At 41.5% G+C, this 18,254-nt stretch overlaps 2 protein-coding genes across 3 annotated transcripts in view; both read right to left on the reverse strand.

The window, feature by feature from the left end:
* LOC135198943 (NADH dehydrogenase [ubiquinone] 1 alpha subcomplex subunit 10, mitochondrial-like) overlaps positions 1–10,314 on the reverse strand; it is a 12,372-nt gene extending 2,058 nt beyond the window's left edge. Inside the window, exons 1-3 of the mRNA XM_064226865.1 lie at positions 10,162–10,314; positions 9,729–9,939; positions 7,315–7,476 (exon numbers count right to left, since the gene is read on the reverse strand). Of these exons, the coding sequence (XP_064082935.1) occupies positions 7,315–7,476; positions 9,729–9,939; positions 10,162–10,297 (509 nt within the window). The 5' untranslated portion in view covers positions 10,298–10,314. The remainder of the gene's footprint in view (positions 1–7,314; positions 7,477–9,728; positions 9,940–10,161) is intronic.
* The window catches only part of LOC135198952 (extracellular tyrosine-protein kinase PKDCC-like), a 158,352-nt gene that overhangs the window by 34,702 nt on the left and 105,396 nt on the right, over positions 1–18,254 (reverse strand). The gene's annotated exons all lie outside the window — the stretch shown is intronic.

Below are 18,254 nucleotides of genomic sequence, written 5' to 3' on the forward strand. Positions count from 1 at the left end.
ATCTGTAACAAATAAAAACCATGCTTCAATATTTGATGAAAAATTTAAACATTCTTCAGAAACCATTATCTTATCATAGCCTTTTTCTTTGATATCCTGGAGGGTGCACCATCCATAACTTTACTTTAAAAAGAAGTGTAAGCTATACACAGTAATCAAAAACTGCCTTTTACAGTAGTCTAAGGTTTTCTCCCAGTTCTAATTTTGAACTTTAGTGTACTACTATACATATTTTCTTATCTCTTTACCAGAGTGGTTGCTGAACAACCAGTCCAACTCCCTCTTTTTCCTTATTTAAGCCCTGAATAGCTCTAAGTGACCTGGCTTTGCAATCTAAATTTCAGAAATCCAATGCCAGTATAACTTCCTCTATCACTGTGATTAGTTTCCTTCTCTCGAGAAACAACTCTAGCTTTCCTCCAATCTATGAAATGAGTTCAACACCTCTGTATCCAGGGATAAAGAAGAGCAGCTGTCAACACCTGGATGAATCTACTAAGCAGCAGCTTTGTTCCATAAAAAAAGCCATTACTTTTACACTGGTTATTAATGCATCTGCATAATTGCCCAACAATTATATTTGAAAAATTAAAGCCAGTTGATATCATTGCAGTAGATTAGTGCGTGCAGTGGTATTGGTAGGTCCTCAGTGGTACAGAAACTCATTTCCAATGCCAAAAGTTAAGCAAAAGTTACAGTTCAGCGCCATTATAGTTATTTTTCAGTTTTTAGTTTTTATATTATTATTACCTCAATTTTTCCAACATAATTTTAACTTAGCATTCATAAATAATGCTATCTCTTTTTTGAAGTTCAATTATACTGCTAATCAATATCTTACTTCCAGGATTTTCTAAGTAACTATCATATGTAATTATGGGTAATAGCAAGAACCAGTATCACCTCTGTAGGTAATACATAGGACAGGGATATACACTTACTTTAATGTGTGAAATGTTAAAATAGGTCTTCTTTGCAGTGAAAGTTGAGAGTAATGAAATATTATAACATATCTTAAATCTTTCAGGGTTCATATGTTTCAGAATGTTTTGTTCCAGCTAATGCTCTTCTGCATCAAGATGTCTCCACAGAGGAAGTCTCTGAAGAGGGGAATCTCCTGCCAGGGACCAGAAGCCTTTCAGTATCCACTGTAGGGATCAAAGATGGAGACGACCATGAGGGACCAGCTTCTCGAGGGAAGACAAAATCCCACAAAAGAACCTGCCACTGGTGAGCTGGTTGTCTGGTTGTGAAAGGAAATTGCGTGCTACCACCCGCAACTTCTCCAAGCTCTGGTCTGAAGGAAATGCTCGATGCTGCTGTATCTATCACCATACCTAGATAAAGGACCTTCTGGCTGGGATCCAGATTTAACTTCTCTAGGTTCACTACAACGCCCAGCTGCGAACAAAACCGATGATGATGATCTCTGTCTTGCAACAGCTTCTTCCTGGAGCTCGCTAAGACCAGCCAGTCGTCAAGGTATCTCGACAGGCGAATCCCTTGAGCATGAGCTCATGTCAAGACCAAGGAGAAGTGGTTAACCCAAAGCAAAGGACCTTGAACTGGAATATTTTCTCTCCGAGAATCAAGCAAAGAAACTCTGGGACAAAGGATGAATAGGAATCCAGAAGCAAGTGTCATTCAAGTCCACTGACAACAAAAAGTTGTTGTCCCTCACTGTTGCCAACACCGTCGACGGTTTCTCTATCTTGAACCTTGTCTTCCTGACAAAATGATTCAAGGTGGAAAGATCGATTACTGGCCTCCAGTCGCCCATTGCCATTGGTACCAGGAAAATGTGACTGTAAAACCCTGGAGAAGGCAACATTACTTCTATCACACCCTTGTCCAGCATCTTCAACACTTCCCCCCTGAAGAGCTAAGAACTTCGGAGAATTGTAAGGGTACGTCTGACTGAGCAACAGACTCTCCAAGAGATGGATGGATGGATGTACGTATGAGTTTTAGGGCAAAAGCCCAGGCACTGGGGATAAAGGAGCCATTCAGCGCCGTAATGAAAAGTAAATAAATTACATTATAAATGAGTTAAGTGTATGAAGAAAATGGTTCATATATAAATTACCATATGAGAAATGGATGAATTAATGAAGAAAATGCTTAATAAATAAATATATATCTATGATGTGATAGATAAAAAATAATTAAATGTTATTAAAAATGTTTATAGACTTTAAAAAGGAGATGAGAGCAGAAATATCTCCCAAAATATCACAAAGGGATTTACCCCTAAGATATCTCTCTCTATGGTTAAAATATCTGGGGCAAGCAACCAGAATGTGCTCCACTGTTAACATCTCGCCACCGCAAGCACACACTGGGAGGCTGCCCCCTTCTAAAATAAACTGGCAATATATTCTAATGTTTCTATACTTTTTATTATTGGCATGATGAGGAGAAGTCCATCTTTCTTGCCATTTGTTAATTATAAGACCTAAAAGGACCTTTTAGATTTGTATGAGGCACTTTACTAAAGGCTGTTTCAGATGAGACACTAGCAGCTTTCGCTTCCCTATCTGCCATCTCGTTTCCACAAATCCCCACATGTGAAGGGACCCAACAGAAAGAGAGAGATTTATGCAAATAATACAAATGGAAGAGCGAATCCTGAACTTTTTGAATTAACGGATGGAAGCTATTGAATTTTTTAATAGCTTCTAAAGTGCTTTTGGAATCTGAGTAAATGACAAAATTAGTGTCACTACTTTGAAAAATTATATCCAGGGCAGAGACTATGGCTGTTAATTCTGCTGTGAATATGGATGCAAAGCCAGGTAGTTTAGCTGTGTGTGCTGTATCACCAAGGATAACTGCACAGCCAACACCGCTATCTGACTCTGATCCATCCGTATATATTTTTGTCACATAAGTATGGACAGTTTTGTGCTCCAAGAATTTTCCCCTAATCTCTTCCTCAGGACAGTCTTTTTTGTTATATGCTTTTTTGCACACGGATGCTTCTGGAATAAGCCATGGAGGATACACAGGATGATTTACTTCCATGACTTTCTGTAACATCTTCATTTAGTCTAACTTGAAATGGTCTAGAGGCTCATAGACCAGAAAAGACCCGTGAGTCTGCTTCCCTCAGCACCTGGAAGGATGGATTTTTGGGAGCACTTTTAATTCTAGCCATGTACCTTAATCCTAGTTCTTGCCTTCTCAGATCAAGGGGAAGTTGGTTAGTATCAACATATAAGCTTTCAACAGGCAAAGTTCTAAAAGCCCCTGAGCATATTCTCAGCCCCATATTGTGGACAAACGTCCAGTTCCTTCAGCCTGGTTTTACAAGCTGAGGAATAAATCTGACAGCCATAGTCTAGCTTGGATCGACACAACAAGTCATATAGTCTCGGCAGGGATTTTTTATCAGCTTCCCAACTAAATCCAGAAACAACCTTTAAAATATTCAGATTGTTTAACCTTAATTTTTAAGGCATTTATGTGACTGGCCCATGTCAATTTCTGGTCAATGGTCATTCCCAAAAATTTCACTTCATTTTCATAAGGAATGATAGATCCTTTTAAACTAAGTGTGGGAACCTCTTCCACACGCTGGCACCTAGTAAATCTTACAGAAACTGTTTTAGAGGAGGAAAATTTAAAACTATTCTCATCAGCCCACTTTGTAATAACATTAACAGACCTTTGCAGATGTTTACATACTGACGAGGCATCATATCCTGTTCAGTATATTGCAAGGTCATCAACAAAAAGCGAGCATTTAACAGGTGATGATATTTGTTGGACTATACTGTTTATTGCCACGGAAGAAAGTGTTACACTTAGAACGCTTCCTTGTGGAACACCACCCTCCTGCACAAAAGGTTGGGAGAGAGTGTTGCCCACTCTAACCTTAAAAAATCTCTGTTAAAAAGGAATATAAAAATTTAATCATTTTTCCACATATGCCCATCTTGTGCAATTGTTTTATTATGCCAATTCTCCAAGTAGTGTCATATGCTTTCTCATGGTCGAAAAATACGCCGAGTCTGACATCGTTTGGAGAATCCTTGCTGGATTTGATTGGTCAGCCTAAGCAAGGGATCAAGGGTGGAACGATTTCTCCTGAAACCAAATTGAGATATTAGTCCTTTGGTTTCCAGGTGCCAAATTAATTTGGTGTTTATCATTTTTTCCATCAGCTTACACACACAGCTGGTAAGAGCTATTGGTCTATAGCTGGTGGCTTGGGAAGCATCTTTATTAGGCTTTTTTATGGGAACATTTATGGATATTTTCCAGTCCTTGGGTAAAATTCCAATTTCCCATATTTTGTTTATAATCTTGAGTAGATACTTTTTGGCATCATCTGGTAGGTGTTTAAGCATTTCATATAAAATTGAATCACCCCCTGGAGCTGTTGATTCAGTTGAAGAGAGTGCCTCCCGAAATTCTCTTAAGGAAAATTTGTGGTTGTATGGTTCAGATTTTCCCCGATTCAAATTTCAGTCATTTCGGCATTCCGAATTCTTTGAAATTCTAGAGAATAATTAATTGTCAGAGCTGGAAACTTGAGAAAAGTGTTTTACCAGCTCATTGGTAACTTCAGTGCTTTCCCAACTCATTGGCAACTTCAGTGGGCTCTGTGATCTGTGTGTTATTGACTTTTAATGAGGGTAATGGTGACACAACAAATTTTCCACTTAGTTCCTTATTTTGCGCCACACCACTCTCAATGGAATTCTGGAATTTATTTCATTGATATAGTAAAGCCAACTTTCTCTTTTGGCTTTCTTATAAAAGCGCCGTTGCTTGGCTAACGCACGATTATAGATTAATTTAGACTGAGGGGAGCCACTAGTTTTGTATCGTTGGTAGCACTTCCTAGTGACTTTCCTCAGAATAGCACATGTTTTATTTCACCAGGGAACTGTAGGTCTATGAGGTTTACCTTTTGTCTTGGGAATCAAGCCCTCGGCACTCTTCAGAGTGGATTCAATGAAGTAGGAATAGGCATCCAGGTGAGAATGAAATGACTCAAACTCCCTTTCTAGATTGACTCCTTTACTGAACTTGTCCCAGTCAGCATCCTTTACCTTCCACTTAGGTAATGTTTCAGATGGAGCATTTACAACACATAATTCAGATGGATTGGGTAATGATCACTTCCATTCAAATCTTCATTAACAGACCAGTTAAAGTCAAGGTGGATATTTGTTGAGGAAATACTAAGGTCCAGTGCAGAGAGATGATTATTATGAATGCTGTGAAGGTCATTGACCCATTATTATATAGGGCAACATCATTCATGTCAATAAGGTCATCGATTATTTTCCCTTTACTGTCTAAACACACACTTCCCCAAAGGGGGTTGTGGGCATTAAAATCTCCTAATAAGAGAAAAGGAGTGGGAAGTTGGTTAATCAAGGACTGAATATCTCCAATGTTAAAAGAGAGGTCTGGTGGGAGGTATAATGAACAAACTGTTATCCTCTTGTCTAATATGACAAAGACAGCAACAGCTTGTAGAGTTGTATTTAATTGTATCGTGGAGTGCCGCAGATTTATTAACAATAATTGCATCACCTCCATGGGCACGATCACCAATTGAGCGAAAAAAAAAAAGTTAAAAATAGTGTAATCAAGTCCAGGATTATAAGGAGAGTTACCTAACATAGTCTCCTACAGGCATACAATCCCTGGATTAAATTCATGCATTAAGACTTTAAAGTCTTCTGTCCGGGCTCTGAGACGATCAAGTACTCATACGTCAGGCGAAGCACGTACGCGTTCAAGTGAGGAACAGCATACACGGCATTGTGACAATATGAGTACACGTCCATTAAGCGTCGATTGAGCCAGGTCCCAAGACACAGAACATGAATGAAGTGAGCTTCTTAAAGGTGAACAATTCTCAGAATCAAGACTTTTACCAGGCAAACAAGAAACCCATCCTTGGACCACGTATTTTTGGATTCTGGAACCTTAGACCTCTACTGTTAGAGAAGCCAAGAAAGTCTTTGTATCCTATCCTTTAGCATTCTCAGATAAGTCATCTTCTGAGTTGCAGTCGTTTGATTTCAGAATATCAAATTTCCACACAAACTATTGCTAATTTTAAAGATTGTTGTTCTGCTCTTAGGTTTCTCTCTAGGCTGGACACTCACCCAACTGGGACAGAATGCTTGTACAAACTTGGGGGGCTGAACACAGTCCGAAACAATGCTCGAGACTGAAACACCTTGCCCTAAATAATAATATGGGGATGAATTGGCATATGAGTCAAGTATGTCTACCAACAGTATCCAATCTTCCTTCTGGATCACTACTAAAACCCAACTAGTAAACTACTCCACAGTGAATGAGGTCAGGCAAAAAAGTTTAGACACATCCAGTATCAGTCTCCATCCTCCCCCCTAACTTTTAGTACCATAAACAGGGAATTATAGAAGCCTGGAGATGACTCTACCCCTTTTGCTGAAAGATAATCTACTTCCTGCTCTGTAGGTTTTCATTGGTTTGGAGGTAGGAGGGAAAAATTTATGGTATACTTACTAAAGGCAGCCAGGAAAGAAATGAAATGCTGTATACCTTCTTTAACACCACCACCAAAAGATTTGCCTCCAGGTCCTCCCAAACTACAAAAAGTATGCTAAAACTCCCCTCCTACTGGGGCCTTCCTGAATGCCCAAAGGGCTGACTTGAGGGTACACTAACTGATAAGGCGACTATTGCTGTAGCTGTGGACGCCTAAGTCTTAATATGCAACATAAGAATGACCAGGTCTCTGTATTCTCCACCTGCAACACAGTGCCCAAGGCCAAAGTATCTAGCAAGGAATGTAAGGGGTGCTGCAATATTATGTTAGCTTTCTGAGCTGTAGACTGAAATGGTAAGAAAAGAATATAACTTGTTGACACCTACATGATCCCATTAATTATTTGGTTTCCACATTCTATCATTCTACTGCCTGATATGGGGAATACAGCTATCATAATAGTGAGGTAAGATTCATATAACTAATTTCTACTTCTAGAAGTAATGAACAATTGCAATCAAGAATGGCACTCTAAGGCAAATGGAAAAGCCATGAAACTACTACAGTAATTACCACAAATAACAAGATATATCAAATCAAATAAACATTTTAAAGTTCCCCACTTATGAAGTATTTATTGCTTGTTGAGAATTACATTTTTTCTCTCTCAATACTCCAGGTGGCCTGTCTTAGAAAACATAATATGCTAATGCTAAAGCATTGGTTTCCATTTTTGTACATTCAATATTATCACAGGAACAAAGTGTAAAGTTCTTGTCTTAGGTATATGGTAAAAGCTACAGTGTACTTACTGCATTCGCTTTTCACACCATTCCCATTCATCTTTAAGCTTCCAATCTGCCATTTTAGGGTCGTTCTTGCCAAATTCAAAATTGATCCGTTCAATGTCCTCAACAACAACTTCAGTATCACCTTCTTCTGACCAGTCATACACCAAAATCTCAGCATGATTTCTGCAATAGTATTTAATAAACATATCAGATAGTATTCCAGGTTTACTGATCTATATGGAGTCACTTAAATCAAACAAAGCTTGCATCTCTAGACAAGACTACCATATACTTCCGCGTATAAGACGACCTTTAGATTAAAAGAGGTAAAAAATTATGGCAAATTTTCACGAATTTATCTCATATCTGTAGTATAACACAACTGTTGAATTACAAAACCATCTGTGTATAGGCTGGCTTCTGCAACAAAAGTTATCTTATGGAATATTGGTTATGTAAAGAATATTACAAAATGCTGTTTTACTTACTGTACCCTTAGAAATTCAAAATAATTCAAAATAATCCAAATAACAAAGCCAATTCTATATCATGTTTTTCCTACACACCCTACTTAAAAGGGAAACCATTGTTTTGTTCACATTTCATCACCAATCACAAACAACCTCTAACAACAATACAATAATTTATGAAAATTATCATGCATAATTATCGTTTGTATGACTGAATTTTTCTGAATAGTTGTATCTAATCCAAAATAGTTATTTACCACCAAAATGATGGTGAATTTTTAATGAAAAATCAATAATGTTATCCTATATTACTAGTGCAATTACACTACCATTAACATATTACTAGTGTAATTACACTACCATTAAGGTTACTGAAAGATCAAGGTTGCTGTGAGCGCAACCATTAATTGATGTTTACATTTTCTATGCTGCGCTCGCATAGATAACAGTTGATTCATTTATATAGAACTATTCCTCGAATGGGCTACTTATTTTGAAAATATGCCATACTTGTTTTGCAACAACTCGGAGTTACGATGGCAACATGAAAAGAAAGAAAAAACCATAAAATGAAAATAAAAATATTGCCTAATGGTAGCCAAGAGAAAGACTATTCAGTGTCGATAATCTAGCCAAGCCTAGCCTGGGTTTTGAAAACCTTGAAATCTATGGTTAAAACAATAAATAAGGCTTTAATATACTTTGTAACAAAAAGCTATACACTTGAACCCCATAGCAGTCCCCCGGTACGGCTTGATTCAGTCACCATTAGTTCGTTAGGTGGGCAACAGGGTGGCGCCACGTATTGTTTACAATGTCAAGGCAGCAAAACTTATGCCATCTCCTTTGTTTTTATGAAAATAATTCTTAGTAATGAAAAGAAACTGTGTGAAGTCAAATTTTTTTTATATTTACTTGAAAATAAATATATTTTTTAAAATATTCCACTTGAGAAGTCTCTTCCAAATCAAACCTTTTAATCAAAACAATGAGACATTTGGCATGCACGAATTCCTCACTCTTAGTATGGTTGAAAGACTTGTATGTGATATAGTTTGATAATTTCTTTTATACAACAGTGCATTTACATATTTGCTATGTCACCCAAGAAATCAGATGATACTAGAGGTGAGAAGTGCTAGTGTAAATCTTTTATCTATGCTATAAAATGTTCATCCCATTAGTGAATAGTTTAGTGCTCATTTTCCTCAATAGATAGCGTTGTGCTTTGTTTTGACGATGACATTCAAATCCACTGTGATTGCCAAAATTCATTAATTATTTTTTTCTTCTCGCTATCCTCTACAATAAAAATAAGAGAAGAAACTAATAGCGATAATTATGAAATACAAAATCTAGGATATGGAAGTCACCGATAATAATGTGCAGATTCTGAGAAAAGTATAGTACTGTATTGACTTACTATTAGGCTAACTCAGACATAGAGGCTAAATGTGTTAAATAAAGTTCACTATTTTAAAACATTTTTACACTATGAAGTTATAAAATGATGAAACTAAAATATGAGTAATAAAATGATACAAAGCATTGTCAGAACTTTGCCAAATAGTAGGCTATGTCGAAATCTAGTTCTGTATATAATATACGACTGAAAATTAATGCTATTAGTTGAAATAAAAGAGTATAACACGCTTAACGATGAATTAGTTTAACAATGTGGTAGCTGGAACGGAACCCTGTCATTAAATGAGTACCTGTATGGTAAAAATGGTTTAATTACTTTTAAAGGTTGCTTTATACACAGAAATATACGGTAAATTTCAATTCAAACTAATAATACCTATTATACCTATTACTCTTTAAATTCCACAAAATTCCCATAATCTCATTCTGTATTCAGTAAGTTGAAAAGCATAAAGATCAAATTATGGTTATTTGCAGAATAGATGAAATTATGGCCATTTAAGCAATTCAACAAATTTATACAAAACAAATATAACCTACTTCATTTCCTTAAGGAATTGTTGCTTATACTTCATTTCCATATGAGAAAGAAATTCTGCAGATAAAACAGAAGAATTTGTCTCATGAGGCAAACCCCTGGCCTGGATTTTTTTCAAGGTAACGTCAACGGGAACATCCAAGTAAACAACAAGATGAGGTCGCATCAGAAGTGGTACTGTCATTTTTCTGCACTCATAATACAGGTTAAGGGCTGGAAAAAATATATATTTTACTTTACTTCCAAGATGCTCTCAGACCTATAGATCCATTCATCAAGTTTAAGGGAAAAAGCAAATGAACAATGCATACTTAAGAGATGAATATATTATGATGAAAAAATCTTTTCCACTTGTCCCACACATTACTAAAATCTTCCTAGACCAACGGTAGCAGCCTTAGAAAAGCATAATGAGTTTTGCTACATAAAGCTTACCTTTCTTACTCAAGTATCCAAAATGAGCCAGAGTTTCTGCAAACACTAAATCACTGTATACACTCCTTTCCATTACAACACCCTGACCTGCAAATATAAAAATGATATTGTTAGTATACAATAAAGTTTTGTACATACTTACCTGGCAGATATATACTTAGCTTAGGTCTCTGACGTCACGACAGAAAATTCAAAACTCGCAGCACACGCTACAGGTAGGTCAGGTGATCTACCCCTTAACCCCCGCCGCTGGAGGGTGGCGGTGTAAGAACCAGTCCCCCCCTTTCTTGTCAGATTATTTTCTTCCACCTGTCTCCTGAGGGGAGGCTGGGCGGGCCATCAATCGTATATATCTGCCAGGTAAGTATGTACAAAACTTTATTGTATACTAACAATATCATTTTTGTACATGAACTTCCCTGCCAGATATATACTTAGCTGATTGACACCCTTGGTGGAGGGAAAGAGACACATACTCACCTAGAAAGTGGGGACAACACATGTTAAAGGAATAAAAATAAACCCTTGCTTCTTACCTGAATTAGGCAGAAGACTTCATAGTTACTGTCTATTAGTCTGCGTTGCCTAAAGAGTCTCAGAGAGGGCGTGACCTATAGCTGAAGAACTCTTTGGGTCTACCAATGGGAACTGAGTCCACTTACTTGGCAGAATCCAAACAGGGTCTGGTCAATGGGGATCAACCCGCTTACATGCCAGAGCCCATCACTACCAACCGCAAGGAGCCTCAAGCACAACCGATCACCTAACCAATTACTAATATTAGTATACGAAAGAAGGAGCTGCCTCCTGCAACCTCCTTCGTACAACCAAAAATTCCAAATTAAAAACTAACAGGGAAAAGGATTAAAAAGGATGTGTTTCAGCTCCCTGCCCCAGCACTGAATCCGCCGATACGTAGGGCCCTAGCCAAAAACACTTTTCATACGTAATCGATACGTCTTTTAGGTAGTGATTGGAGAAGACTGATTCACACCTCCAAAAAGTGGCCTTCATGAGGTTTTGTAAAGACATATTCTTCTTGAAAGCCAAAGACGTCGCGATGGCCCTCACTTCGTGCACCTTGACTTTCAGAAGACTAAACTGTTGCTGACTGCACGATGTGTGGGCTTCTCTAATAACATTCCTGATAAAGAATGAGAGGGCATTTTTTGATAAGGGCCTACTGGGGTCCCTTACAGAGCACCAGAGATTGCTCTCATTAGCAGCAAGTCTTCTCTTCCTTTGAAGATAAAATTCCAGGCTTCTCACCGGGCAAAGAGATCTCTCCTCTTCTGTCCCAACTAAGGAGGACAAGCTTTTAATTTCGAAGCTCCTGGGCCATGGTGAAGAAGGGTTTTCATTCTTGGCTAGGAAAGCCGGAAGAAAAGAGCAAAACGCGGATCCTCCTTGAAAACCTACCTCACCTTCTAGAGCCTGCAGCTCGCTGACTCTCTTCGCTGAAGCTAACGCACAGAGAAAAAGTCTTCATCGAAAGGTCTCTGAACGAAGCTGTATGGGGAGGTTCGAATCTTGAGGACCTCAGAAAGAGCAGCACGACGTCTAGATTCCAGCTAGGAACTAAGTAGGAGGTTCTTTTAACCGTCTCAAATGATCTGATTAAGTCATGGAGGTCCTTGTCTTCGGATATGTTTAATCCTCTATGACGAAAAACTGAGGAAAGCATGCTCCTGTAGCCCTTGATGGTGGAGACTACTAACCCGCATTTTTCCCTCAGGAAGATAAGGAAATCTGCTATCTGAGTCACAGAGGTACTGGAGGAGGAAACTTTGAGAGTCCTGCACCAACGTCGAAAAACGTCCCACTTCGACTGATAGACTCTAGATGTGGAAGGTCTACGTGCATTGGCAATAGCCCTTGCAGACTTTGCCGAAAAGCCCTTAGCTCTGACGAGACTCTTGATAGTCTGAATCCAGTCAGACTGAGAGCGGGGAGGTTTTATTGAAACCTGTCGAAGTGGGGCTGTTTGAGCAGATCGACTCTTAGTGGTAGGGATCTTGGAACATCCACCAGCCATTCCAGTACCTCTGTGAACCAGTCCTGGGCGGGCCAGAACGGAGCTATCAAAGTCATCCTTGCTCCCTCTGAAGCTGCGAACTTCCTTAGCGTTTCCCCTAGAATCTTGAAAGGCGGGAACGCGTAAGATCCAGGTTTTTCCAATCCATCAGGAATGCATCTATTGCCACTGCTCTTGGGTCTACAATAGGGGAGCAGTATACATCTATCCTCGCATTCCTGGAGGTCGCAAATAGATCGAGATGGGGCCTGCCCCACGTCCTCCACAGCTCCTGGCATACGTCCGAGTGCAGAGTCCACTCTGAGGGAAGGACTTGATTCCTTCTGCTTAGCAGATCCGCTCTGACATTTCTTTCTCCCTGTACGAACCTGGTGAGAAGACTTATCTTCCTTTCCTCCGACCACAGGAGGAGCGATCTCGCTGTCTCGTACAGGGAGAAAGAGTGAGTCACCCCCTGTTTCCGAATGTAAGCCAGGGCTGTGGTGTTGTCCGAGTTGATCTGAACAGACTTTCCCTTTACGAGGGGTTCGAAGGTTTTGAGAGCGAACCAAATCGCTGTTAGCTCTTTCTTGTTGATGTGCCAGGACACCTGATCCCCCATCCAGGTGCCTGACACTTCTCTCGACCCGAGAGTAGCTCCCCAACCTATGTCCGATGCGTCCGCATATAACACTAGGCTGGGGTTCCGAACCTGCAAGGAAAGGCCTTCCTTGAACAGGAGAGGGTCTAGCCACCAACGTAGATCCTCCTTTATCTCTTGCGAGATCTTGAACGCAAAGTCTAGACCTTGAGATCTTCGGTTCCAGTTCCTCGTCAGGAAGAACTGTAGGGGTCTGAGGTGCAACCTCCCTAGAGAAACGAATTGCTCCAGCAAGGAGAGTGTCCCCAACAGACTCATCCACTCCCTCGCTGTGCATAAAGATTGCTACCTTCTCCGAACCTCGGGGTTATCCTCTCTGGGGAAGGATACGCCCGAAAAACCTGAGAAGCCATCAGAATCCCCAGATAGATACGCTCTTGACTGGGGATTAGCTGTGACTTCTCGAAATTCACTAGCAAACCCAGAGAAGCTGCTAGATTCAGCGTTAATCGTAAGTCCTCCAGACATTTCTCCTTGGACTTGGCCCTGATTAGCCAAATATCGTCCAATGTAGAGGGATTAAATCTCACTACCCTCGAGATGAAGCCACTGAGCAACGTTCTTCATCAGCCCAGTGAAGACTTGGGGGGCTGTGGAAAGGCCAAAGCATAGGGCCCTGAACTGAAAAACGTTCCCTCCCCACATGAATCTTAGAAATTTGCGTGAAGAAGGATGGATCGGCACGTGGAAGTAAGCGTCCTGAAGGTCCAGTGACACCATCCAGTCCCCGGGACGAAGAGCTGCTAAGACTGATGAAGTCGTCTCCATAGCGAACTTCCTCTTCTTCACAAAGACGTTCAGGGCGCCTACGTCCAGAACCGGCCTCCATCCTCCTGAGCTCTTGGGAACTAAGAACAGACGGTTGTAGAAACCCGCGGAAAGAGGGTCCTGTACCATCTCTATTGCCTCTTTCTTCAACATCAGCTCTACTGCTAGAGAGAGGGCTTGATTCATTAGAGGGTCTTTGTATTTGGCCACCAGTTCCCTTGGAGTGGTGGTCAAGGGTGGTCTCGAGATAAAGGGAATGAGGTATCCCCTCTTGATGATAGCGAGGGACCAGTTGTCCGCCCCCTTCCGTGCCCAGACATCCGCAAAGTTCAGAAGTCTGGCACCCACAGTTGTCTGGAGGACAGGCGAGCTACTTCTTGGCCCTAATAGACCGAGAGAAGGTCTTTCCTCTTCTGGGTGGTCTCGAACCTCTGGAGGAAGAAGAGCGGGACGAAGGACCTCCTCGAAAGGGCTCTTGCCTAGTCTGAGTTTCCTTCTTCGTTTTCTGTTGGAACGAAGGTTTCGGTAATCTAGCTGAGCGAGCCAGCATATCCTGCGTCGCTTTTGCTGACAACGAGCTGGAGATGTCATTAATTATCTTCTTCGGGAGAGTGCGGAGAAAGTTGGGAATACAACAAGGAAGCTCTCTGTGCATGAGAGAGAGCCTTGGTAAGAAAGGAGCAAAAAACGGCCCTCTTCTTTACTACTCCTGTGCCAAAAAGGGAAGCAATCTCCCCGGATCCGTCTCTCACTGCCTTGTCCATACAAGACAGCACTGCGTGAAGGTCTTCAGGTGAAAGAGTGTCTTGATCTTGAGTCCTCTTAGCCATGACTCCAAGGGTCCAGTCAAGAAAGTTAAAAACCTCTAAGACTCGGAACATTCCCTTCAGAAGGTGATCCAACTCGCTCATACCCCACGTCGTCTTCGCAGAATTAAGCGCCGAGCGATGTGCGGAATCAACCAACGAAGAGAAGTCCGAGTCTGCTGAAGAGGGAAGAGTCAGACCCAAGGGCTCTCCTGACTCGTACCAGAACCCCATCTTACCCGTAAGTTTGGACGGGGGAAAAGAAAAAAACGGTCTTGCCTTTCTCTTCCTTCGAAAGCAACCCGTCGTCAAAATTCTTAAGAGCCTTCTTCATCGACACTGTCGGTTTCATCTTAACGACTGAAGACTTCTTAGATGTATTGGTCGTTGAAACAAGGACGGAGGTGACGGAGGAGCAACGGCCGAAAGAGACTCCCCAAAATCTTGCAAGAGGAGGTCGGTCAGTCTCTTGTATGAAGAAACTGAAGCACCCTTGGGCAAATCTTCCTCAGAATCCCCAAGGTATTCTTCAGAAGAATGACGTTTAGAAGCTCTACTACCAGGAGAGCTATTCCTTGGAGAGCGCCTACTGGAAGAATGTCCACTGGGAGAGCGCTTAAAAGGAGAGCGCCTACCGAGAGAGCGCCTACTGGGAGAACGCCTACCTGGAAAGCGCCTACTAGGAGAGCGCCTACTTGGGGAGCGCCTACTAGTGGAAGCTCGCCTGTCGGAAACAAAGTCTAATTCCACAGAAGAGCGCCTGGACAAGGGAGAGCGCCTATCAGGCTCTCTGCGCCTGCTAGGCTCTTGGCGCCTGCCCTCCTCAAAACACCTGCCAGGCTCTTGGTGCCTATCAGACTCCAAACCCCTACCAGGCTCTTGACACCTGCCACGGAGAATTCCCTGTCCGAAGCACTGCGCTTACAAGGCTCTGAGCGTCTATCCAAACGGGAGTGAACCAACGGAGATAAATGCTTCCACTGGCGCCTACAAGGCTCTTGGCGCCTACTAGGCTCTTGGCGCCTACTAGGCTCTTGGCGCCTACTAGGCTCCTTGGCGCTACTAGGCTCCGAGCGTCCGTCAAAAGGAGAGCGGCAACCAGGCGAAGAACTCTTCCTTCGCTCCTGACGATAACGAGGCTCTTCACATCTGTCAAGCTCTTGACGCCTAACTGAAGAGGAGCGGAAATCCTGAGGAGAGAGCCTGTCTGGCTCCTTACGCCTGACATGCTCAAAACTCTTGCTGGGAAGAGAGGAGAGCCTACTCGGAGATTGATCCCGAACTTCAGTCTGCACTTCTGACTTCCTGCTACGAGGCTCAAAAACTTCTCTAGCCGGAGGAGAGCTAGCAGAAGGGGCGTTCTTAGACTTCTTCACCGGAAGCGAGGCGTCCTTCCGACGATGAGAAGTCCCGGCAATAGAGTCAGCTAAAGCCACAATCTGCGCTTGCAGACCCGCCAGGATGCGCGCAGGAGATCTCTTAAATTCCTCTACAGGAGACGAAGTCCGAGACCGAACAGGAGAAGCGTAAACAGAAGAATTCTTGGCTCTCTTGCGTTCCACTTCTGGCTCTTCCGCGAAGGATTCGGGGCTGGAAGGAAGGGTGCAAGGAGCTTTCCAGGGCCTCTTGAGAGGGCGAGACGACTCCGAGGCGCTCCATCTATACTTAGGAGAAGGCGACGAAGATGACGAGAAGCACTGGCGCAATAACTCCTTCTGGTTCGATCCAAGGCAGCCTGCTGGGAACAAGCAACAGGATCTGCCGAGGGGACGCCTGACCGGTGGGGGTTCTCCCTAACCTTCCTGCGGCTTTCGACTTTCCTCCTCCACTGGGTCTGGGAGTCTGGAAGAGGTCTAGGCCTGGAAGCGTTAGTGAGCCGGTCAGACGCACCCTCCACTTCCCTAGGGGCACTGCACTGATCACTTGCACTATCACTCTTACCTTGTCGAGAGCGAGCGAGGCTCTCCTTACTCCTGATCGAGGCTCTCCCGGAAGGAACTTCCGAATACGAATCTTCGGGTTCAAAGCTGGGCGCAGGGGCTGAAACTGGAGAAGGAACTACTTCTACTACAGGGTTCTCAGCGTCAATCTCACTCACCCTCGATCTACTAGAGCTCCTTGAAGAAGCCTTGCGCGCCCTATCCTTCTCTAACTTTCTCACATAAGAAGAAAGAGCCTTCCAACCATCCTCATCCAAATTCTCACACTCTTTGCAAGGGTTAATAAAAGAGCATTCATTCCCTCTACAAGACGTACATACAGAGTGAGGATCTAATGCAGCTTTAGGAAGTCTAACTTTACATTCCTTCACTGAACAAACCCTAAATAAACTAGGTTTCTTAACTTCAGACTCATCCATGATTATTAATTCTAAGAAAAAGCCAAAAGAAAAATCCAAATAACAATCCAAAAAGCGTGTGCCAAGCCAACAAACAAAGGGTACTTCACCAAAATCCAATTCGTCGGCAACGAGAAAGAATTTAACTATCATAGGGACTGAACACAGGTGTTGTCCAGCCGGCGACAGAAAATAATCTGACAAGAAAGGGGGAATGGTTCTTACACCCGCCACCCAGCGGCGGGTAAGGTAGATCACCTGACCTACCTGTAGCGTGTGCCGCGAGTTTTGAATTTTCTATCGTGACGTCAGAGACCTAAGCTAAGTATATATCTGGCAGGGAAGTTCATGTACAAAAATACAGATCTCATAACTAGTCAACATACGTACTTTCCTAATTTAATACATTCTGCAGATTACCTTTCTACATAAACAAAGAGAAACTATTTATAATTTTCAAAGGTGCATAACATTCTTTGCACAGCACAGTGTGCACACATACACACACACAATTGAGTTTTACATTTCTGTATACCCATGAATCAAAAGTAGTCAGGCTGGCAGAGACCAATACTTCACAAACTTCCTAAAACTTCAATTTCTGAAAGTCTGACATCATTATACCATAAAAGAAAAAAAAAATTTGGATCTTTGCAAAGAATCAATGAAGTCCCAGCTGCATTATTTTCTTTGATACTGTACTTTGTTGATTTTAATATATAATTTCTACCATTAGAATCTGCTAAATTTGCTTATCAAATCTAAAAGATGGTTTATTTTGAATAACTGGATGTTCACGGATAATCAGAATAACTGCCATATAATTTGCATTTTTACAGATTATCTCAAGTTTCAAAATAAATACACAAAGTGTATACTGCAATCCAGACTGATCAAACATACATACAGTCTCAGTTAAGCTATAAAAGGTTATGACAATGCTATGGTGGCTACAGTTTTCTGGCATGATTATATAGCTGTAATTTTTGGCAACTAGTACTAGAAAATCTGTGTAGGCTAGATATGTTGATTCCAACACTGGTCTTCATGAATACTAAATTTCAAGGTTTACACACTTCCTAGATATATAAACTAGAAAATTTTATATAGTGACATTCCCAACAAAAGCTAGAAACTGATGTTGAAGCATGTTAGCAAACAGAGACTATGCAGAGTTGGTTAAGTTGGGATTATGATAAAAGGACCTGGGGTGCATACCTATGAAAAATACAAACTACCTTAACTTTTGAAATTTGGAGTTTGTTCAAATGAGAATACAAACCATCACCTCTCCTATAGGAGACTTATTCCTAAAGTTGGATGATCATCTAATGAAACTGACAGATTGTTCCAAAGCTGAGGAACATGCAGGTTATAAACCTCTGCCACATTCTCAACCTCTGCTTGTAGCAAAAACTGGGACAGTTAAACAACCACATGGAACTGTCAGATTCTTGGTCATATAAATGATCAAAGGCAGACTGACTCCTATCACCTCCTATACAG

The sequence above is a fragment of the Macrobrachium nipponense genome, chromosome 23 (assembly GCF_015104395.2).
Source record: "Macrobrachium nipponense isolate FS-2020 chromosome 23, ASM1510439v2, whole genome shotgun sequence".
NCBI classification, from domain to species: domain Eukaryota; kingdom Metazoa; phylum Arthropoda; class Malacostraca; order Decapoda; family Palaemonidae; genus Macrobrachium; species Macrobrachium nipponense.